The sequence below is a fragment of the Lepidothrix coronata genome, unplaced genomic scaffold, assembly GCF_001604755.1.
Source record: "Lepidothrix coronata isolate B3197 unplaced genomic scaffold, Lepidothrix_coronata-1.0 Scaffold10, whole genome shotgun sequence".
NCBI classification, from domain to species: domain Eukaryota; kingdom Metazoa; phylum Chordata; class Aves; order Passeriformes; family Pipridae; genus Lepidothrix; species Lepidothrix coronata.
The window spans coordinates 9,534,805-9,558,648 of NW_016690190.1; the positions used below are offsets into that span (position 1 = coordinate 9,534,805).

Sequence of the window (23,844 nt, forward strand, 5' to 3'; positions counted from 1 at the left end):
GCACAACGCTGCCAGCTGCGATGACTGTACTTGACTGCTGGCCTTCTTTGTACAGTCCTAGCTGCTGGATTATTTTGGGTGTTTCAGTGTTCTGTTTTTTAATAAAAATACGTTTCTGGCCCTCCCTTTTGATTCTGTGAGAGAAATGGAAAATGGGAACACTGAAAGTTCAGTAACAAAAAGAAAATTAAGAAAAGATGCTAAAATTTCAAGAAAAATGTTCAAAACATGAACTTTTTCATGAAGTTCAAAACAACCTCATAATTTTTAGAACATTTGGACTGGTAACACTGGAGAAAGCAAGTGCTGTTGCAACCATGTACCTCAGCATAGGCAAAAAAAGCTGATTTATCTCAAATATGCCCTTGCACTTTCAATAAGTTCCAGTTGTACAAGTCTTAAGCAGATTCTCCTTGTTTGCACTGGTACAGCTACAGAAGTCAGTAAATTTGGATTGTATAAGAGTGTAGTAAAGGCCTGAGCTCAAATCACCTGTAGAAACTTGCTCTAAGCATAATCTTTGGAGGCAAAGCCATGGTACACTCGTGCACAATGATGCTCTGCACTGAAATTAGTACAGATAAAGACTTCACCAATCTGCAATCTTTTACATAACTTTCATGGTAATGGAAGGAAGTGAAGGCCCACAGGTTACTCTACAGTCTGTGCTTCGTACCCTTCAGCCAAACACACATGTTATATGCAGAAGTTGAGAGGACAGTAAGCAATTAGCTCATTCTGACTGCTAGCCTAGATTTTTCTTTTCACTCCTCCCTGTCCCTATTTCCTCCCCCAGCCTTGTCTTTTCTCTTTGTGTGTGTGTGTGGTTTTTTAGGTTGTTTTTTTGAATAACTTATTTCCCAGGGGCTTTTTCCTGCTCAGGGGACAGGCGAGTTATTCTGATAACTGATAGGACATCAGCTGCAGAGCTTTTGTGAGAAACAATTGTTTTGCCTCTTTGCCGGCAACCTCAGTTGTTTGGGAAGAGGTTGCAAAGTCATGGGAAAGGCTGCAGTGTGACTCCTTCTTGGGCCTGTCTCACTGAATCCAGTATGCCCATGTTTATAAGTTGCAGGAAAACAGCTGCTCCTGACACATGATGAATTTGGACAAAATGTCCCCAATCCACGAGCCTGTTCAGTTTGACTGTGCAGTCACAGCTTGTCATATCCACACTGGCAAAAAAAAAACCAAAACAAAAAACAAACCGTCTCAGTGGACGGAGCCTGTTCTGAAAATATTTTGCAGAGTGAGGAGGAAGATACTTTCTCACAGTTTCCTACTGAAGAAAGGTCTCATTAAACTCCCACTAATATGAATAAGAGCCTTTTCTCCATGTTCAGTGGGAGTTGGATCAGGCCCTCACTTCAACAGCTTTATTGTCTTACCAAGGAAACCTTTTGTCCTCACCTCTCTCTGATATGCAAAGAGGACTCTAATTACCAAAAAACTAATACTGCTCTGCTGTGCAATGGCTTGCAAAGGGGTTGTAGCACCACGAAGCACTGCTCTGCTGCCACTGACTCCTCAGAAAATCAGAATTCCCTGGGAAAATGGCAATATAGAAGCAACAGACATTACTAAATCTGTGACCAAGCCCTTGTGTAGTGGTTGCTCTCTTTTGTATCTCGAGTGAAGGACTCTTCATCTCTAGCCCTTTAAAGCCTCCTAGAGAACTCCAGGTTACAGGCACACAAGAAGCTGGGGACCAGGAAAGAAATGTCACAAGTCCTTGTGGCTACACTGAGGAGACTCTAATGGCAAAGAGTAAGGATCTCTACTCTCCTTATTGTAGGCCCAAAGTATTCCAAGTATTTAGCTCACATAGGGGCCTGCTGGACTTTGCTTTCCAGCAGGAGACAGAAAATAAAAGGATGAGCAGAGCTGGAAGTATAACTTCAGAGTGCAAACTTGTTGGGGCAGGGAACAAATCTTCATATTTCTTTATGTACAGTGAATTAATGCCTTCTCACAACAAGAGACAGAAACTAGTATTTTTTACAACAAAACAAAGAGAACACAAACAGGCCTGAACAACATTCAGCCACTTCTGGATAAACAAATGACTGCCCACCTGAGGAGTTCAAAAGCAAAACCAAATCTAAACAACAACAAAAATTATACCCATAGATAACTGCGTGGGTAAATTATGATATTTGAAGCACTCTGGAAGCAGGTCTCTATCAGTATTTTGGAAGACTGGAATCAATTCAGAACCTCCTGGTGCTTGGAAAGTTTTGACAATAACAACTGTGTCATTTCAAAACTTTGCATGTTAAGCTTAAGAAATATTTTTCTCAACTTCTGTGTAACTCAGAAACCAAATCCTTTTTTCCTCCCCAAAAATTTAGCTAGGTTTTGAAAAACAGATCTGGCTGCAAAATGGACTAACCATCCTGCAGGAAATTCCAAGTGTTCAAGATTTTATTACATTCCAAATTGGAACAACATCTTAAACCTCAGAAGGTAATGAGAATGGGAATATTCTGATTTGGGAACATATTACCACAGCCAGACCTCTCTCCATCTACCAACACAACTCATGGGGAAAGGGACCCAGCCAGCTGACAGCGGGTGGGAGGATGGAAATCTGGATCCAGACTCACAAAGGAAAGCCTTATTTGGAGCTGGGAGGACACCCAGTGCCGCTGAGGGATTCAGGAAAGCCAGGAACCTTGCAGCCCAAAGGGGCACAAAGTCAGGCGGGCCATGGTGCCCACACTCCCTGCCAGACAAGCTGCTGAGGGTCTGCAAAGCTTGAGGCCATCAAGGTCACAGTGAGCTTTCTGCCTAGGAGCCAGCACACCTGCCAGGAGCCAGGCAGAAGTGACATCCCACCTGGAAGGCAGAGTGGGCCAGTGGCACTCTTCCCAGCTTTGCATCAGAATTTAGTCTGGATCTTCTCATTCTTCAGTGGTCCAAACTTTCTTACTAAGAAGGTGTCCTATCAGAACATCTGCTGAATGTCTCTAGCTCTGAAGGAAAATGAAAACCCTCTACTAAAACACACAGAGTCATGAAATGGTTGCTGTCTGGCAGGAATTGCCCTCGAGTTTCAGACAGCACTTGGTTCTTGAGCTAAGTATGTCACTCAGAAAAGAAAACAAACTCGTAACTTGCAGTACTAAAGTACAGAAGTACTGGCAGTATTAAACTAGAAAGTAAAACAGAACTGTGGCCCAAATGTTAGAGACACTGTAAAGCAGTGTTGCTTGCTGCTGCTTTGAGATTTAGTTTTACATTATTGGCAACCTGAAGTGTTTCAAGATCTTGAGCTGGGCTCTCCAAAAAAAATTTTGACTAAAAATCAGAACAGTTTAAAAAACAGCATTTGGCCTCCGTTTTGTTTGCCTTCTAATTTTGGAACTTGTAGTGCTCATGGTTTCAGATTTTGCCTGGAAATATGAGAGCTGGAAGTTTACATTTTGAAGAAATGAAAGCTGGCATTTTTGTCATCACATGACTCCAAGAGCTGGGGCTTGAGGGAAAAACATAAAACATTGTCAGGCTTTCTACAAAATTGTGAGATTAGCAGCATCAGTTTTATCACAATTTCGGCTGCAAGGTTGACCTATTTTATCAACAGTGCCCTACTGAATATGAATTGCTTTATGAATTTTAACAACCATATTTCATTTTAAATATAGTTCAATTAAAGTGACATTCGTCACTGAGCTTCAAAGCAAACTATTCAATCATCATCCTGGGCTAGACTTTTTCTTTGAGCAAGTGCAAGGAGTGAACTGCACGACCCCTCAAAACTTTGTGTCTCAGACACCCCCTTCAAAGCAGAATACGACGCACACCCATTGCCTGTCCTGGGGACTAGAGCTCAGCATCATGAGAAAGGACCATCCAGCCTTTCAAATTTCTTTCCCCCCTCTGCCCCTAGGATGTGACAGCTACAGAGCCCCAGATTTCACCATGTTCTAGAGCAAGGGCACCAGGAAGTACATTGTGGCCTGACAAGAGACGAGGAGGTCACCAGGAGAGTTCTCCTGGGGTCCTGAAGGACAGAACCAGAGTAAGCCCACGAACTTTCTGAGTTGTACTTGGTGTTTGCACACTCTTTCCTCAGCCTGTTCTACAGCTGCAGATCACTACAGAGTTGTTCTGAAACAGCCTGAGATCTTTTGGGGCTGCTGGTGCACAAGAGTAGACAAAACACGCATTCCAGTTTCATTTCCGGTAAAATAACAAGACCGAGGTGTGCAGGGAAGAAGACCCCAAATATTCAGCAGGCAGAAACTGTTAAAGTGAAAACCTTTCCAACACACACACACACAAAGGTTAATAGAACCTTTAGAAAGCAGTGGGCATGGGAGGATGCATTCCAAAGCGGCATAAAATCAGATGGCGGGAGGTTTAGTTAATGATTCAGAGAAACTCAAACCTCTTCAAAAATTAGGTCTAGAACATCCTGAAAAGCAGAAAAAAAGATTATAAACATTTGCCAAAACACAAAATCCCACCTAGATCACATTTTAGCATTTTGAGGTCATACAGTCATATTTAATCTGATCTGCAACTTTTCTCCAGTTTAGCATTATAGCTTTACTCAACTCTCTGCACAGAGAAAAACTGCTTGTCTTCTGTGTTAGTGGCACCTCCTTCCAGCTAATTCAGAAGAGAGAGACTTGAAAAAGACATAATGTCATTTAGAGACTCACATGCCAGGTGTATTTTTTTAAGCTCAAGGAACTAAAGCATCTTTCTTCAGCATCACAGACGTGGTTAGTTTAACTGAGCTGTAGTTACACTCAGCATTTTCAGTCCTCTAAGGAGGAGAGAGACATTGCAGTCTCTCCCTGGTTATGGATTGTGTGTGTATCAGTGATTGTGTGATGGGGTAAGGAGAGAGGGAACCGTTTCCAAGTTAGCATACTTAGAGAAAGGACTCATAAATCATGGGGTCAGTCAGGTTGTTCTTTTTTTTTTTAACCTTAGGGTATTATGTTTTCAATACAATATTTCAAAAGCCTTTTTTAGTGTAATAATTTATCTGGAATTATGGCAACTCTTGCAAGCTTAGAAAAAATTGGCTCAAGTAAAACGATTCCTTTGTCACAAATAGGTTGTGTTCATAACTGCAGCCTAATCATTCAATTGCACGTAAGTCAAACAGTTATCCAGACTTTACAAGAATATTTCCCTGTCAATAAATCTAATGCTATTTAAAAACTTCAGGCCAATGTGACAGGAGCCTGTTAGATTAATTAGGGCAAGGTCAGAAAAGCTGAACTCACATCTACATTCATGTCACAATTTTGTTCCACCTACCATAACCTGATTATAAACTCACTGACCATTTTAAACACAGGTAAGTTAGGGTGACTTCATTGTTTTCATTTACATACAAAGGAAGATTTCTTCAAGAATTGTTTCTTCTCTAACAGTCAAGTAACTGAGGAGAAATGTTTTGCTTTGTATTCACTGTCAACAAGGATTTTTTTTATTTTAAAACGGGTTTTTTCCTATCAGTGACTTCACAGTTACTGGACTGCAACCATGGTTCATGAGACTTCAGGATCATACAGGCACGGAACTGTCCAGACTGCTTGCCCAGTATAATCAAAATCTCACTACAAACAGATCACCTCTGTGGGAATGAGAGGACAGGATTGTCTCTCTGCCTGTTTAACTCTTGACCTTTATCGTCTGACCATCCAAAAGGAGGGTGCCCCAAATCTGATGGGGTTTGTGTGAAGTGGACCCTGACGGTGAAATTCTGACCTCAGCAGGGTCAGTATTTCATCTGAAATCCCTTGAGACAGACCTCCAAATCATTTCTTAGGCTTGCAGCTTGTATCAGATGGTAGCTAGCTGACTTTCATTTACTACTAGCACAGGTCAAACTTGGACCAGGGATCAAGAGATGAAAGGCTCTATATCTCATTATCAATAACCAGTGTTCTCCACTACCCTAAAAACGACATACTTCATTCTTATCTACAAGGCCTTTAAACTTAAAAGGGTTGGGGTCAAATTATGTTACTTCAATTTATTTTTATTCACTGCTTATAAAACAACTTCCTCTCTCACTGCCATAGCTAAACGCTAAAAACGTAAATATTTTCCATTCTATTGTAGTGGTTCCGCTATTGTTTTTCTTTTAAAGTTTTATTAAAGATGCAGCAATAAAGAAAAATCCCTCCCACACACAAACTGAAGAAGAATAAAAACAGTACAGAGGTCAAGGCCAAACGAGGCCTTAGCAATCTCAAAATTATTTTCAGCAAAGCGCATCTTGTACAGAAGCTGCCCTGTAACAGAGGGGTGGACATTCCCCAGAAGTTTTTCATAGTTATACAAGTCCTGATACTTGACAGAATATGCTTTGAAATGATAGAGCCCAGTTTTCTTCTAGTGTGAAGCCATACAACTCCTCTGATGTTGCTGGAATTAGGTTTTCTTAGATGGGTTACAGTTATGGTTGATAATTTTAGGCAGTTAATTCTGAAATACAAAAGAGAAGCTTTGGAAGGAAAATCCTGTTTTTACTGAATAAGGAGAACGTAGTATCCACTTCCACAGTGACTTGCAATGCTCTACACATAACTGCATACTTAAACAGCCAGAGATTTCACCATGATCCTAGATATCTGTAAGATGTCAAACTCCTCCTTTGTTATTCTATGAAAACCTTCACAGGCAAACTGATTTGCATTGTTCCCAAAACAGGAGTATGCACATATGCACGTGGAAGAAAAGTAATGAAATACAGTCAATGGCATCAAAAGAAACTTGTGAATAAATTAAGGAAGAAAGAGGCTAAATAAATTTTACTGGTTATGCTGGGTTAACAACTTTTTCTACCACAGGGAATAAACCCGTAGATACGTAGAACCTACACAGTTGCTCTCCTGAATCTAACCAACCTTTTGACCAGCTTCTCATTCAGACAATAATTTGCCCCAAATGTTCAAATTTTCCAGACTTCCAGCACCTGGGGCAGAGGGAAGGAGGTACACTCTATTACTGAGAACTGCTTCAGCAAAACCTCAAAAACAAGAGTTGTAGGACAACAATTCCAAACCATCTCTTTCTGGCAACATTTTTGCCACTCCTGATGAAAAGAGGACTTGGTCTTCCTAATCCTTGTTTGCATGACCAGCTCCTCTCATATCTGGCTCCTGATCCTATAGGAACTGTGTTTATCATACAAGACCTTCCAGAAACTGACCTTTATTGATTAATGACAGGTAAAATCCTCAATTGTTTCCATAAATAAGATGTAAGCCATCTGCAGAGATTCTTAAAGAAACTAAGGCAATAATGCCTGAGGGAAAGCATAGGGAAACAGAAAGGAGAAAAGAGAGATTGCAGGGGCATGGGAGGAGACGCATCTCTGACCTGGATCTGTTGCTGAAGAAGGTTAATTTTGTGTTGCTGCTGCAGGAGCTGCTGCTGTTGTCTTGCAATCTGTGGAGAAATTGCACAGAGGAAACATGAGATGTGTATCACCATTCCTGGAGTCAGTCCATAGGAAACTTCCACCCTGCTTGGTTCTTTAAACCTCTCTATTAGGCTAAGAAACATTCAAGTACAGCCTGGACTGTTGCTGAAGCAAGGGGCATATATTCAGGAGCAATTCACAGCTAATACTAGTGTGAAAGGGGATCCTATGGAAAATGTTGTGCTGGATATCAAGAGAAGGATTGATGCAAAAATCTGTCTGAAATGGCACTGCTAAAATTCACCAGGAGGACGAACACTACTGGTAGAGCAACTGGAAAATAGCAGGAGAAGGCAGAAAAGGCCAAAAAAATTATGATGGCCCGTAATATCCTTCTGTTTGGCACCACTTTTTCAAAAATTTTAAAAAAAAATGTAAATCTGACACCCTGGAGGAAGGTATTAGTGTATGTATTTTTTTGATGCAGAAACAGGCACAAAGAGACTGGAACTGAGTTTGGGAAAATGACTGACTCTTCCATGTGTGTATCAACTGCAAGGAACTAAGGGGGCAGTGCAAGGCCATACAGCTCAACACTGCAACTGGTTTATGGAAGCTGATGGAGTTGTCCTAAGCCTCCTCTCACATTGCCATAAGGACTTCCACTCTCCCTCTCTGTTGACTAAATGATTGGGAATCCTACTGTGGACAGATTTTATACACAGTGAAGGAAAAAAGCAGACAGTAGCAGAACCAAATTAGAGTTCTAAAGGCTGAACAGAGATAAACCATTATATACTTCAAGCTTCAAGAGCAAATTTAAAAACTTTCATCGGAGTCATCACAAAAGCTCTGCTCTCATGAACAGCTCGTGCAGCAGTATGAACATTAGAAGGAGCATTGCTCTTCCCCTGTGGTATGTGTACACATATCAGGGTCAGTTGGGAACTTATACATACTTACTGGGAGGAATTTTGTGCATTCTTCCCCTCAGGTATTTTCTTTTACTTCTATTATTAGACTATTAGCATAAGAAACACTCACTCATAGTTAACTCCACATCTAAAAGATTAAATAAATGTTCCCCTTCTGGAACTTTTCTTTAAGCAATCAAAATAATTTTCATCAATACATTTTTTTCAAAGTCTGGTTATTTTAATTTCTATACAATACAGAATTATCTATCATTTCTTCAGTTAAAATAAATCCTAGTTATCCTAACAATAACACTGCAGGATTTCTTACTGGCTTTTCCATTCTCTCCATTTTCTTTTTCGCTTTCAAGCCATTCAGCCTTCCTGTAGCAGTAATGATTTTAAAAGGTAGGGCAAAGAAAACAGCTCATTTGGGATGTCCCCTACGGACGGAGTCTTGCCAATTCCACACTTGCACCTTCATCTATCTTTACCATGTAAACAACAGCATGATATAAATTCTCTGGTTTAATAGGTAAGCCACTTCTGTTCTCCCTATGTGGGATTTCAGGCATGAGGCCAAAATGCACATTGTTTAAGATGAAGTTTTTAAATAATTAAAAATTGGGACAACCAAGGCTTAAGTGTCTGAAGGTATCAGCAGTGGTCTAGAATCTTAAGACTTGCTTGGTAAAATACCAGCACTGAAGCATGACAACTATGACAGATTCCAAAGAATTCTGTGAGTTTCATAAAATTCACATAGTTGCAATTCTATGATATAAACTCAAGTTTTATTCCAAGCTGTAATAAATGGTCATGCAGAACAAAATACTCTCAGATAAGAAGTATCAACATGGACTGCTGATAAAATTTTAAACCAGATGTCTAAGTATTCTTTGCTCATGTTCAGGTACAAAAATAGACATTTGTTTCTGTTAAACCTGTTAGATAAGTTATGTTCTTGTCTAAAATGTCCTATGTCCATGTATGCTCACTGGAACTACTCATATGTGAAAACGTGTTTGCATTTGCAGGAAAGGGCACATTTGCAAGAGCTGAAAATCAAGACTCTCAAGTGTACAAGAAAAAAAGTCACACTTGTTCACTGACTTTATATTCTTCCCTGCTTCTTTCCACAGTTGGCAAAACCAACCTTTTCATTTCTCACATTACAATGCAAGTGCTGTACTTTGTTCCTTTTATACCTATTCAGTATTACTGAATTCAAGCAGGATTGGAAGATTATTCAGGAGGACTGAATTTACTTGCTTGTTTACACTTAGTTAAAAAAACCAAACAAACCCAACAAACCAGTATTGGAAGAAAATACCTCCAAAATGGAAGGTTCATAAGGTGTGTAAGGTTTCTACAACAAAGAATATCGCTTTACATATTTCAGATTAAATCATTCTTTTGCTATTGTTCAAACTTTTTCACCTAGGAAAACAAATTGAAAAAAAAAATTTGGGGCGCAGAGCAAATTTTAGAGTACGATGCCTGAAACATAAACTACTGGAAAATCCTCCAAGAAAATTATTTAAGCTGAAAGCCACTGTAATAATCACTCACCTGTTCCTGTTGCTGCTTAGCCAGCTCCATTTGCTGGCGTTGTTTCTCGATCTGTGATGCAGCCAGCTTCTTCTGTTCATCATGAGCTGCTAGCAGCTGTTCTCGCAAACTGGTCAGCTGATTGATCATACCCATGAGCTGCCTTTCTTTCTCAGCGAGGCTTTCTGGAGTCCCTGGGCATCATATGGTGGGGGGGGAAAAAAAAAAAAGGTAGAAAGAAGAGAGGAAATTTAGAGCCAGCCAGGTTTTTATTTTGCAGCTTTACTGTAAGCAAAGTTTCAGCAGAACAAAAGAGCAGCAGCATATTGCAATATACTGCACACTAAGACCTGTTTCTCTACAGGAAAATGAGCAATGAAGGATAATTCTGTATACAGGCTTTGATCTGGTGTCCCCCTTCAGTGTTTCCTTGTCCTTTCATCTATTTTTCCATTGCCCTTTTATCGGATTAATAAGGGGAAAAAACACTGCCTGTTTTGAAAGAGTTTCAAGTTTTAAACACTGTTTACGTTTCCTGTGGATCAAAATCAACACTTCCAGTTTTGAAAGACAATTATATTTTTGCCAGAAATTTCTGACAGAGATACAGCTTCTGTAGGTGTCAAAGCACTGGTGTAAGGCGTGTATTAACATCCCTCTGTAACCAAAGAAAAGGAGAGAAGTCTCCTGGGTATCTCTTGAGGCTCCCCACAGCCTTCTCACTGCTACCAGTGCACAACAGCTGTCAGGATGTTGCTATATCATCTACAGCTGCCCTGATTAGGATGAAATGATATAGTATTTAAATTACCAATAACTACTATCACTGTTACTGCCACCAATGTGTATTTTTAAAAGAAAATGTCTTGTATAAACATATCTGAAAACCTGAGTCAAACGCGAGTGGCCGTCACTCTCATTTGTACTGTCATGAGTTGTTTCTTATGGGAGAGTTCAGCAGACACTGACAGAGGAACCCACTACCTCACTTTCATAACCATTTCGTAAAAATGCTTCGTCTACCCAGAAGGACAGTGGTTATAAGGCAAGGGAAGCAAAAAATTCCAGGAAAAATCAAAAGCTATGAATCATACACTACAAAAAAGAAAAAAAAAAGGCTCTATTAATATATGCAGGATCATTTGACTTTGAATTTAAAAGACCTGAAAATATGTGTAGCAGCTAATCCACAGATATCCCCAATACCACCACACCCTCTCACATGAGTCAGATCCTATGAAACCCTTTCTAAAAACCTTTAGGAACGGATTAAGGCTATCAATGTCAATGCCTCCTCTGAAAATAGCCAGCTTTTGGGACAACCCTGCCACGCAAACCTCTCTTCAAACACAGGAAGCATTCTTCTGCCAATGTCACCAGTGCTCTCCAAATGAAAAAAAAAAAAAAAAGGAGAAAAATTGGCGACTATACTAAACATGTTCCTAGCCAACTATCAGTCAGACATGGAAAAGAGCTACTGGTAATAGCTCATTTAGTCTACCCCCCTGCCAGTGCAGGAATGTTCCCTACAATGTATTTACTACAGCTTTCTAGATTGGATTGAAATGTCTGAAATGGTGAATCATCCAATGCTTGCTTTGGAAGACTGTGCCACAGCCTTAGAGGTGTCACTGGGAGGGCTCTTTGCTTGATAGTTAGCTTAATTTACTTTCACTTAATTTCAACCCTGTGCTCCCAAGCAATATCCCATTTGCTACGTTAGCCAAGTCCAAGCCCTGAAATACATTTGTAGACAGCCATACAGAAGTGGAAAACCAAAAAGAATCAACATCTTCATATAAAGGAAATGCAACTACATTAATTTTTTATTAAGATGCTAGAAATTTCTGTGAAAATATTCTCACCACATAACAAAGAACTACAGCAGAATATTCTCAGATATAGTCTCCAAAAAAACTGTGGTACAAGCTGGAAACTTGAGAAACACACTGAAACAGAAACCGTAGGACTTTAAACCTGCTCTGTTAAAAGCTGTGAGAAAGAATAGAAGCCAGTGCTAAAACACTAACACTGCTGAAGAAAACACTTCTAACTATGATTTTTATTTCCAGCATTGGAGACAGAGAACAGCTAATGCATTTGCTACTTGGTCACGGAATTAATCAGACATTTCTACTGCCACTCTTCCACCCTTTATTTCTTTTTCCAGAGGAAAAAAGGTACAGTGTTTCCAAGTGGAATAGAAGAATTGTTCTAGAAGGCAGTCCCTGCCTCGTCCTGTCCATGGCTAACATGTGAGTTTACTCTAAGGAAGACTTTTCAGTACACTGATACTGCCAGTATAACTGGAACATCTGAAAACTAAATATTTTTTATTTCCTTATTCAGCAGATACTTTATTCCAAACTTTCGCTGAGGGGTGGGTGAGTGCATGAGAGAGAGAGAGAGAGGAAGAAGGATCTAGAGAGAGAAGGAACACAACATTGGCTCAGTCCTCAAGTTAGGGTAAGCAGAAAGAAATCACTGTCAAATAAACTGTTCAACAAATACACTGACACACATCAAAGATCTTCAGCCAGGACCGGTTCATCGGTGTATTTTGAGCTCCTACAGTAGCTTTCAGTTGGGAATCAAAAAGCACTTTGTAAAGTTAAATTAATCCCCACCACACCTCTGAAAGGGGGGAAAAATGTTTCCATATGTGCAAACTGACAGACAAAGGGGTCACAGAGTTAGTTACCAAAAGAGGCAGAAAAAAGCCACGTTGATACCCAGCCCTGTGCATCAAGGCTCCGGCTGCGCTTCCCGAGAGGGAGCAGAACACTCCGGGTGCCACTGCCCTGACCATGACACTGAACATGGAACAACCACGGGGCCATCCACCTACTGTGCTGCTCCTTTAATCCCACTGGCCTACAGAGCAGCAAAATAACTTCTTCCCTCTGGAAAAATGCAGCTTTACTGAATTGCAAGAATAAGAAGAAAGTCTGGATGAAGTACTGCATCCATCTCCGGGATCTTCAGCACAGGAAAGACATGGACCTGCTGGAGGTTGTTGGAGGAGGTACAGAGGAGGCCATGAAGATGATCAGGGGGCTGGAGCACTGCTCTTATGAGGAAAGGCTGAGAGAGTTGGAGCTGGTCAGCCCGGAAAAGGCTCCAGGGACACCTAAAGCAGCCTTCCAGTACCTAAAGGGGCTTATAAAGATGGGGACAAACTTTTTAGCAGGGCCTGTTGCAACAGGACAAAGGGTAATGGTTTTAAATTAAAAGAGGGTCAATTTAGATTAGATATAAGGAAGAAATTTTTTACAATGAGGGTGGTGAAACACTGGAACTGACTGCCCAGAGAGGTGCTGGATGTCCGATCCCTGGAAATGTTCAAGGTTGGGTTGGACAGGGCTTTGAACCTGCTCTAATGAAACGTGTCCCTGCTCAAAGCAGGGCAGTTGGACTTGATGACCCCTAAAGGTCCCTTCCAACCCAAACTACGATTCTACAAATTAAGAGCAAGCAGGCAGTGCAATGAAGTGCCAATGCAGGCACTACAGTCACAGGCACATTGCAGCCTTGCAGCTGGTGACAAACCCACCAACTCCGTCTCTTCATTATTACTTAGTTTTAAAAGAAAATTTGAGATGCCCAAAGGAGGTGCTCAGTAAGTACAACACATAATTCCTTTGGTGCATACACTGGAGTGGAAGTAGTCTGACAAAAGGCAGACTTCTTGCATTGTATTTCTTGGGCAATTTCAGTTTGCTAATATACCAAAAGGGAAAATTTATCAGCATCAACGTTTTAAAAAAATCTCCTGCTGGAGAATACTTTCTGGAAAACATGGCTTAGTAGGTACTTTATTTTCATGTGACTAAGTCATCCTTCCAGTAACTGGAATAGTACTTAGTGATAATTTCAACTCTTTAAGGTAATAATTCCTTGCAAAATAAGTACTTGGATAGCCATACTCTCAAGTGACCTGCACAAAACCAGAGGTAAGAGAGATCAGATGTGTGGGTCTACTGGGAGATGCTGAGTTTTGGGGTAGATTTCCCTGTGCCTTACCCACGTATCTATATAAGCCCCACTGACAATGAATCACAGAGAGTTTGGAAGTTTCTTGCAGATAACTGATGACCTATAAAAGTGTGAAAATGAAAAAGAAGAAAAAGTACTTGAACGAGACTGTAATAATGAAGTGTTCGTGTTTAGTTTCAGTTTGGTAATTTTTATGTCACTCCTATTACCTAGCACATTTTTTCTATAATTACTTTCATGAAAATGGCCAACAAAACTGTCATTTCACAGGTGCCACTACCATTGAGCATTTATGAGTGGCAGTGTTTGTGTATCATAGGAAGGCCAAAGGATGTTCACTGTGATTTATTAAATGGGTGAGGGCATTGGTGGAGTCACCACTTAAGTACAGTCAGTGATAGGAATTATTCCTGGTGCATTAAAATGCACTGCAGAGTTGAGAGTGAAAGTTGCCATTTTTGTATCCTTTTCTAGGTGCTGTAGATTGTGGGCAAGCAAGGATGGTGGACTTCTGTCCTATCCTCACTATTTTCTCTCCGTTAACCTGCATGAGATCTAAACCTGTATCATGGTGTGAAGTGTCTTGGCAGCTATGGGATTTCCATTTTAAGAATTCTGTAGCTTACAGGGCAAAACATGTCAGTATTTAAAGTAACAAAACCAACAGTTTTTTAAATTATGCTACTCAGGAATTAATGAACTATCCCCACGGCTGCTAGCACTGCTAGAACTCGGAAGGTGGTGCAAACCCCCAGCCCCTGCAGCTACCTTCAGTCACTTTGTTACTAAACTCACTTGGAGCTGCTCCAAGGAGGACAGAGTTGGGAATGGTTCTGGAGCTGGCCTGTACTCTACGTGCACTATCCACACAGTTGCAGTGCTCTCACTCCAGCCTTCCAGTGTGGCTGGGAGGAAGAAAAAAAAAAAAACAAGTGTCCATTATTGCAGTGTACAACTTGACAGCAAGCTAGACCACTTCACACAGGTATTGAGCGAGGAGTAAAAGTAGAGTGGCTTACATCAATGACTGCCTCAAAAATTACTCTTAATTACCGTCTGATCCACAACAAATAGATATTGTACATTTTATGTTTGACAAAGCTTTTAACCACCAGGCCACCTGCCTTTCAGGAGATTGCTGTAGGTGCTCATACTGTTCTCTCTGTACTCTATCACCACAATGCTAAAACGTGGATTTTTTACAACTGATCAAAACAAGTCAGGCAAGAGAGCATCAAAGTATACACTGCAGGTTGATACAGTGAAAGGCCCAAGAAAAGATGCTCTCCAGATGCATCAGACTATTCTCTACCACCACGAAGAGATATTCGGAAAGAAAAAAAAAACATGTTTGTGGATGCAACACCCACAGCAGATGGCAAAAAAAGAAGACTCAAATTAGTGGCATTCTGTATCGCCAAACCTAAACTTCATCTCAGATCAACACTACCCATAATAGTGTTTAAGTAGTAAAAGAAATTTACTCAAATGTGAAATAAACTATTACACATTCTTAGTTCTGATTCACAGTCTCAGACTGGCAGTGACAGTAACATTTTAATAAACATTAGAATGAAGACACCAATATGACCAAATGACACACTTAAAGTGAGAAAACGAACAGGAGAAACCTTGGCATATCCACCCAAAACAGAACCAAAGCAAAAAAAAAAAAGGCAGAGAAACCGCTTTTGCAATCAAAACAGTAAATACTTTATTATAATTTATTAGACAGAATGAGAATGTAAATGAGAAATTAGGAAAGCCAATATTTTCTTTAACAGACATTTTAGGCTTTTTGCTGCAAATGCTCAAGCGACGAGAACGTTTGCTCGCAGCCAGCCTACGGATCCGCTCGCAGCCGCGCGGCACCCAGCGCATCCCGCGAGGGCAGAGCCGTGGCAAGGCTCTCCTCAATCCCTCTGACACGTCCCCATTAAACGCTAGGAATGGCATCAATCAGGGGTGCTCGTGTGCACACCCATGCAGGCAGCGAAATTTATCCACCGAGCCAGTTTACTATCACGGTAATTACGTAAATCGCTTTTGAACTGTCAGCATCTGTCTTTCAAAGAAAAATCAAAGAAAACAATGCTCAAGTACAAAGCCTGGGAGACACAATAATATTGTATTACGTTCATATCATTAACTGTGGTTAGAAAAGAAAAAAAAAATCCTCCTGTATCTACAAAGCTTTGTAGGGTAAAAAAAAAAAAACATTAAATGGAAATAAGAATATTTTGAAGTACTCTGTATTTGAATAATGTTTAGATGTATAATAATAATTAGAGCACGCAATACAGAGCATTTTTTAATTTCAAAGCATTATCTAATTGATCTTCTTAAAAACTGCATGCAGGTAGACAGGTAATGGTATGCATGACTTTTTTCAAGAGCAAACTGAGGCATGAAGTTTTTAGTAACTTGCCTGAAGTCATTCTTAACTTTATGTGGTGTAAGAGGTTTTATTGCTGGCCTCGCTGAAGTCACCAGCAGAACTATTTCAGTAAGACCAAGAATTTCCCCACTGACTTTAACAGGGATACATGTTAAACAGATAATTAAGTCTGTGCTTGACCCAGTTGGATACCAGGTAGGGTTCCAGCCAAAGGGACCCTTATGAATGAACCAATTACTGATGTCATCCAACTTGCCAAGCAACAGAACCATGCCACAGCACAGTTTCTTTAACTTTACTCTGATGTAACAACAGTGTGACAAGGACTTAGCAATAACCCATATATGAGCTAAAAACTGAGTCACTTTCAAGTATTTCCTGTTTTTTTTCAGTATGTTTTTTAAGCTAGGGAATGCTACAGTTCTGATACTAAAATTAAGGAGGTTTTTCAAACTGAACAACCTATTAACTAAGCTGTCCTCAGAAGAATTCAACTCCTACTAGCACTAACTGTATGAAATCCAAGGAATAAATAAAATTATCAACACTCCATAAAATAAGTATCTTTTGTTGAGGGTTTTCTTCCAGTATCTTTTCTGCAGAGTATCCTCATTCCATGGTCAACTATTTTTTTCTCTACTCCCCACCCCACTTTTAACCTTGCCGCATCAGAAATCCTAACCCGACATTACCCTGCTCAGTAAGGAAACCAGGAAAGGAAAATAAACAGGTCACCTAGCCTTCTTCTACTTTAAAGCAAACTAATCTTTATCATGCTCTCCCTAAAAAAAAAAAAAAAAAAAATCTATTTATAACATAAATTCAAAGAGGAGCATCCTGCCCTCGCTACACGGACGGGGCTCACGTCACTTGGAGTCGCGTCTGTGAGGCAATGGGGAGCTGATGTTACCTGCCTTCAGGAAACATAGTCTGATAAAGAGATCTCAAGTGGCTGAGGTAAGTTCAGAATTTAAACTCTTCTTTCCTCTGCCTTTGAACAGAAATGTCAAATGTTTATGACCAAGCAATGAGTATATACTTTAAATTATGTACTTGCTGGTATGTATTGGTGGGTGGATGTGGGTCTGTGCCTGTGCACGTGTGCGAACTCCCTTGATGCTTCCCTAATCAATACTTCAGAAAGTGTTTTATTATGGACTGGCACACAGCTTTTCAGGCCAGTAAATCCCGGAGCTGTCAGGACATAAACATCTGAAATCTGGCATTTTTCATTAAGTATTTAAGCCAACTTTTGCTACACAATGACTGCCATCGCTTACAACTACCCACCTTGCTAAATTAAATTACTTCATCTGATTGATATGGGAAGTCAGCATAATAAAAGAAAACTTTTTGACTGCTCTTTACTTGGCAAGCCACAGCCACCAGAAAAAGAAACAAGGAAAGAAAAAGCGCACAATTCAAATTGATTTGTCTGTACCTACAGATTTATGTAATGAATCTTCTCTGTTTGACAAGAAAAAAATCCTTTTGAGAACAGCAAGATAGGAGGAAGTTATTTATATCAGCAGACGGACAGTCTTAATCTTTTATGTTTGAGTGGAAGACTGCAGAATGAATAAAAACAAATTATGAACAATTACCATCTTTTGCCATTACCAGCCTCAAGAACTCATACTCTGTGGGGACAAAAAGCTTAGCCGTCTGCTCTACAACAAACCAGCGCACTGCTATTTCGCAATGCTGGAAAGAAGCTGTCACTGAGTATTCTTTATTTGCTGTCAGAAAAAAGTTTTGGTACAGTAGACTGCAAACAAAGCTTGGTATTCAACCAGGTTAGTAACTTATTGTCAAGGTTACAAAAGGAATAGACAACATTTGTATTGAGGCTACTTCTCAGAGGTCATTCATTGTTTTACTGTCTAGACAACAAGCTAGAACTAGGCTGGAGAAATAGCATTTGCTGCTGGAATTTTATGCAGCAGCAGGAAAAAGAGTAAAAAGTGTGTGTGTGTATTTGCTTTGTTTTGACAAACTGGTAGATGTAGCTCAGCAACATTCAGCTCTATCAGCACATCTTTCAGGTAATTTTAGTACAAAGAAGCACAACCCTCTGAATGATTTTTAAATATAGTGGTTTGGCCCCCATATGTTCAAACAAAATAAAGTAATTGGCTTTTGCTACTTTAATTAGTTCAATTTTATTCTATTTTCTCTATCAATAATCACTCCTTAAAAATAAAAGTTGTATTTGACTTAATTAGAACCTGACTTTTTCTGGTCAAATTAAGTACCTTTACGTACAAAAATATAAATCCAGAGCAGCCTGAACTTGCTTCTTTGCCACAAATTCACTTTTTTTTTTTTTTGCATTTTAGACGCTTTAAAAAAGCTTCCTCCAACCCTCCTTCCATAGATACTACCCACAAATAACCCCCCGTTCTAGGGTCAAATAGGAGCAGCTCCATCCAGTCACAATCTCCATCCTGGGCTTTCATTTGGCCTGAAAGAAGTTCTGCGTTGGTGTGGCTCAGTTGGCACTGGCTACTTCTCTGCAGCCTGAGAGTATCGTATTGCACTGTGATCAACCTCCGCTATTTCGGCAGCTGCCAAATTTCCTCTCAAAACTTAGGATTCCCTGTGTGCCACTGGGCAGGTTTCCCCCACACCCCAGCACTTCTGAAATATTAACAAAGGACTAAAGCTCACTGTAAGCAATTTGCTACTATTAAACCCCTCACCAAAATAAATACAGAGAAAAAGATACTAAGTAGGTTGCAATAAATACTGAATTTATCAGTTAAAAGCCAACAACCCGACACATCTTACCTCCCTCACTTATGACTCTCTCACTGTCCTTCTCTCCCCATTCCACATACAATACTATCCACAAAAAATCATGTAAAATGTCCACATCTGACACAATTTCACAAACATTTCTGAACCATCAGTGTGCAAATGCAAAACTCACACAGCTCTACGAATGTGTGCAGCTTTCACACATCTCCTGGGGATCTGTGCCGCATTAGTCAAAGGTTTAAACCCAGTGTATTCCCCACGAATAATCTTTTTCCCCTTCCCCCTCCTTCCTCCTGTCCACATCTAAATGCAGAAACCCCAGCTTCCTTGTCTCCAGTTTACAGATTATGTGATCCAAAGTGTCACTCACTGGATTACTGCACATAACCTGAGCACTACCCGAAGCTTACTTGTCTTCAACTTGTCCAGCATTACTTAAATGGAATTATCCGTCGCAATCCATATACCGAATCTGCATAGCCCACTTATCTCAAGATTCTGTGTGTCACCTACCAGATTATCCGTTTTAATCCATACATTGAATCTACATAACATATGTCTTTAATTCATGGGCTCTGATGAGCTATAGTATCGCTGAATGGATTATTTCTCTTTATCCATTATTGGCAGTCCTAAAACCGTTCACTGCGTACTCTCTCATGCCCCATCTTCTGAACACATAAGCAAAATGAGAGTCTTCAGCAAACACAGCTCTATCACACATCAAACACAGCACCATATAATACCTACACCTGACACTTCATGTAACTTGGAACACAGTTTCTCGCACAAAACAAATGTCTGTGTTATCCTGAATTAAAGATCAGGATTGGTAGGCTAATCTTGCTTTCAATGACGCTCATAAATCTGTGGTTACTCCACCACAGCCTTTGGAGTCACCTAGATTTAAGTGGATACAATGAAGAGCTGAGTTTAACCTAATGACCACCCCTTTCACAGTTAAGTGTAGAAAACACTTCACCTGAGTTGTTTAGGAACTACCCTGCACAATAGAAAAGGGTTTTCAAACAACAACAAAAAAATCAGGTTCAGGCTTGCCCGGTCTTTCTTGAGAGATTCAGGCGCAATCGCTGTTAACAATGCCTTCCCTTCAACAGAAAACCAACTCAGAAAGATTGGAAACAAAAGTCTATTTAGCCTTTTGTTCTACATACCTATTCAAAATTAGCTAAGTGGAGAACATATAAAATATGCATTCTTATTTCTTGACAACTCTCAATAAACCAGAGATGGACAAGATTAGCAGGAAGGCTTTGTGCACACAGGGGAAGTTTTAAAAACTAAGAGTTCTCATCTTGGCTAAAGCTGTCTCACCCACACCAGCGTTAGCAAGGCTGTGAACCTCGGGATGCACCTGAGGGGTCAGCACTGTTTCTGTGCTGCTCAGAGGAGACCCAACACCAGTGAAAGAGAAGCTTCCTGTTAATTTTACATATATAGGGATGGGCACTGACAAGAGTGTGGAAATATGTTTTTTATACCTTTCCCTATTGACAGCCTACCCCACGTGCTGCATCTGCTGCAGCTGGTTAACACTGCTTTGGAGGACAGCAGCCACTTTCACCCTGCAAGGCACAGCTATCAGGCAGCTACACTGACAGCAGAAAGGGGGTATAATTTTCCTTCCTGTAGATGATCGGTTTGAGACCTGAAGATCTCTCTGCTCCACTGAATCCAATAAACTGCATTATCCATGAATAATCCAGAGGCCTTTTGAGCCCTGTTTTTGAATATGATGGATATAAGTAAGTTTGAACAGGCTTTACCCAATTCAATATACAGTTTTACAGCTTTACTTTAAAATACTTTGATTTAACGGCATGTTTTGTGGGTTTTACTATAGAGCGACTTGTTTTGAGCAGAGTAAAAATCCCAGGGATTTCAAGGCAGAATTTCTTAAGAAATTTTTAATGCCAAACTTGTATTATTTATTTAGCCCCAGACTATCTCCCTGAACAAACAGAGGCATTTGAGCTACAATTTCTATGGATACGAAAGGTTCTAGATTTTGCCCCATTTTAACACTATTCCCTTGCAGTACCTTTTGGTCAAGCCCTGGATTAAAAGAACACATTGCCTTTTCCATTAGTAACTGGACATATATAGATCCTTCTAACTGTGATCTTGAAGTTTGCAGCTGGATCTCTGCAGATACTCAGTGATGGTTCTCCCGTTGCACCGGCATGCAGATAACGAAAGGGGGGGCTTAAAGTAGCTGCCGAAGGTAACAAAGCAACTAAGAGGAACAACTGAATACAAAACGTGGGAGTCTGGTGACTTCCAGCCATTCACCAACTCCCCCATCTTTAATAAAATATTACTGCCTTCTAACTTAAAAGAAATCACACTAATAGAAAATAAAGCCTTCCTCTTCATCTCCCTTTCTTTTAATCTCTCCCAGAGAATAAAACTCAATGGTAATAACACAGACTGGGGCATTAACAATATGTAGCCTAGTGCTCAGACTTTAGCACATGACGTACTAAACCTCCCCCAGATCTAATGAAAAACACAATGAAATTTTGAACAGTTAAATGGAAAAAACTATTCAATGCATAAGACAGTTGGGCAGTACAGCTTCTAGCGCTGTCCACATTCCAGGGTGTATTAATAATAAGACACTACTTTTGTGGGGTTTCCAAACATCACTAATAGAGACATGAGAAGGGAAAAAATGCAGCTGGCAGGCCAAATACAGAGAGAAGTTAATTAAAAAATCACAACTGGAAAACTTAATAACTCTACGTTCCTATAGAAGGGCAAAAAACATTTTCTAGCATAATATATGTGTGTTTGTACACGCGTACGTGAGTATAAAGCAGCTCAACTTGCACACCTTTCATGCTGCCTCACTAAATACAGCTGCAATACAGCTGAGCCATTGTTTGTTGGCCGCTCATGGTTGGCGGTGCCATGAAAACCGCATTCCTGGGCACTAAATAATCAGCCTGCCTGACCCCCCAAGAACCTGTAAGTCAAATTCATTTACCCCCAGAGGGCAATGCTCTATTGTATCCTCCCTCCTTTCTAGCCACCTAGGAACAATGGACAATAATTGCAACTGTCACGGCAGTCAGTAGGAAAAATAAACCAGTGCCTGTTTTCACAGCTTACTGCCAAACCTGATCCAAACACCTAATAACCATGCTCCCAACCATAGAACCACAGTTGCACTAAAAAGCCTCAGATGTGAGGCTTTTGAACAGAGCTACAGAACAATAACTCGACTTGTGCTCAAAATATGAAGCTAAAAAACAAAAACTAAAGCAAAGAAAACTCTTCTTTGAGGCTGTGCTGTTGCTCCCCATCCTCCCCCTCGGGCAAGACTGAAAGGACTGTTGAATTTCTCTCGTGGTAGCATATAGCTGGCTGCTGCCGCTTTCAAGTTTAGCTTGTGGAAAGGAGAGAGAGGAATGGAGAAAAAAGATTGCCCTCCAACAGAACAAGATCATAGGCACTGGGAACAGACCGCCTTCTCAGTGCACAAAACTTTTTAAGAGCAGCTTTACTGAGTCTAAAGGCATTGGAGAACCACTGGGAGTCCTTCTAAAGGCTCCAGCGTATCAAGAGTTAAAGACTGGCTCCAGACAACATGCAAGAACTGCTGAAACACACAACCAAAAGTGGGTATGAAAGACATCTTGGTACTCTGGGCCTGAAACACCTTAAAGGTTCATCAGTTCACAAAAACGATGATGTTATTTTAAAACAACGTGCTTTTAAAAAGCAGAACTCGCAGGTAAGCCCAGTGGCCACCCTTCCTCTTTGTGACCTGTTGCTTTACGCAAACGGAGTGGGAATAGAGATCCAGCGTTTGGCCCTCTGTTATAATAATATCTCAGCCTACTAGGGGCTGGAGCACTATATTCTGTTATAAAGTTATTCTACATATGTAATGAATATATATTTTTGAATTACAGCCTCTCAGGGAGAAGCCAGGGGAAGCAAGTGGCATATTTTCCTACTTGTGTAAGTCAGCGGACTAGCGCAAACTGAGCCGGTGGCTTATCGGTGACAAGCTGGAAGGCACATATAATTAAAATAACACTATCTTTGCACATGCACCAATACATTAACCTCTGGGAGCACGTCATGCTGTATGCTTGAACTAAATATTGCCCACCTCTTGCAGAAGAGGTCCCTAAATCTGTCAGGCATGAGGCTTGGGAGCCTGCCTGAGTGCGGATCTCTGTACCAGGGACAACATTAGTATGCAAACATACCAAAAATAATGGAGAGAAATGAAATCCAGTTTATAAACACAAAAGAAGGGTTTAATTTTAATCTCATTCTACTTTCACATTTCCAAAACAACATTGGCTTGGATTTTGCTACTCCAGATGTACACCGATACAAATGGGAGAAGAATCAGAGTCACTGTTTCTTTTCAGAGTGACAATGGCTGCTCTGGAAACTTAAAATTTTTGACACGTGTGTTTTGAGTCACTTCCTCATCATAAGCACTGCAGAGGAATTATGAAAATATTAAATTACATGAAAACAAACAACTACAGGTTCCCTAAAATGACCTCACATATATAAAATGGGGAAATATCTTGGCAAAGCAGAAGCTACTGCTGCTGGAGAGTGGTCAAATTTTGTCATTTTCCTTCTGGAGTACGGCTTTAAAAGAACATGCTTTAGTGCACAGATGTTGTACGCTGTCTTTTAAAATCTGCACTGGCTAATTTCAGTACCTAGAGGTATCATTACACAAACTTTGCTCTTTTTATTTTTTCCTACATGCAAAAAAATAAAGAGGAAATCTACATCATCAAAATCTGTCTAAAAATTAACAAGGAATTCTG

The 23,844-nt window shown here is 40.3% G+C and overlaps 1 protein-coding gene across 15 annotated transcripts in view; it reads right to left on the reverse strand.

Moving 5' to 3' along the window:
* Window positions 1-23,844, reverse strand: part of SOX5 (SRY-box 5) — a 641,654-nt gene that overhangs the window by 140,095 nt on the left and 477,715 nt on the right. For all 15 annotated transcript variants that reach the window (XM_017804823.1, XM_017804827.1, XM_017804821.1 and 12 more), the window contains 2 exons: window positions 9,883-10,055; window positions 7,354-7,422 (listed from right to left, as the gene is read on the reverse strand). In XM_017804823.1, coding sequence (XP_017660312.1) covers window positions 7,354-7,422; window positions 9,883-10,055 — 242 coding nt within the window. The remainder of the gene's footprint in view (window positions 1-7,353; window positions 7,423-9,882; window positions 10,056-23,844) is intronic.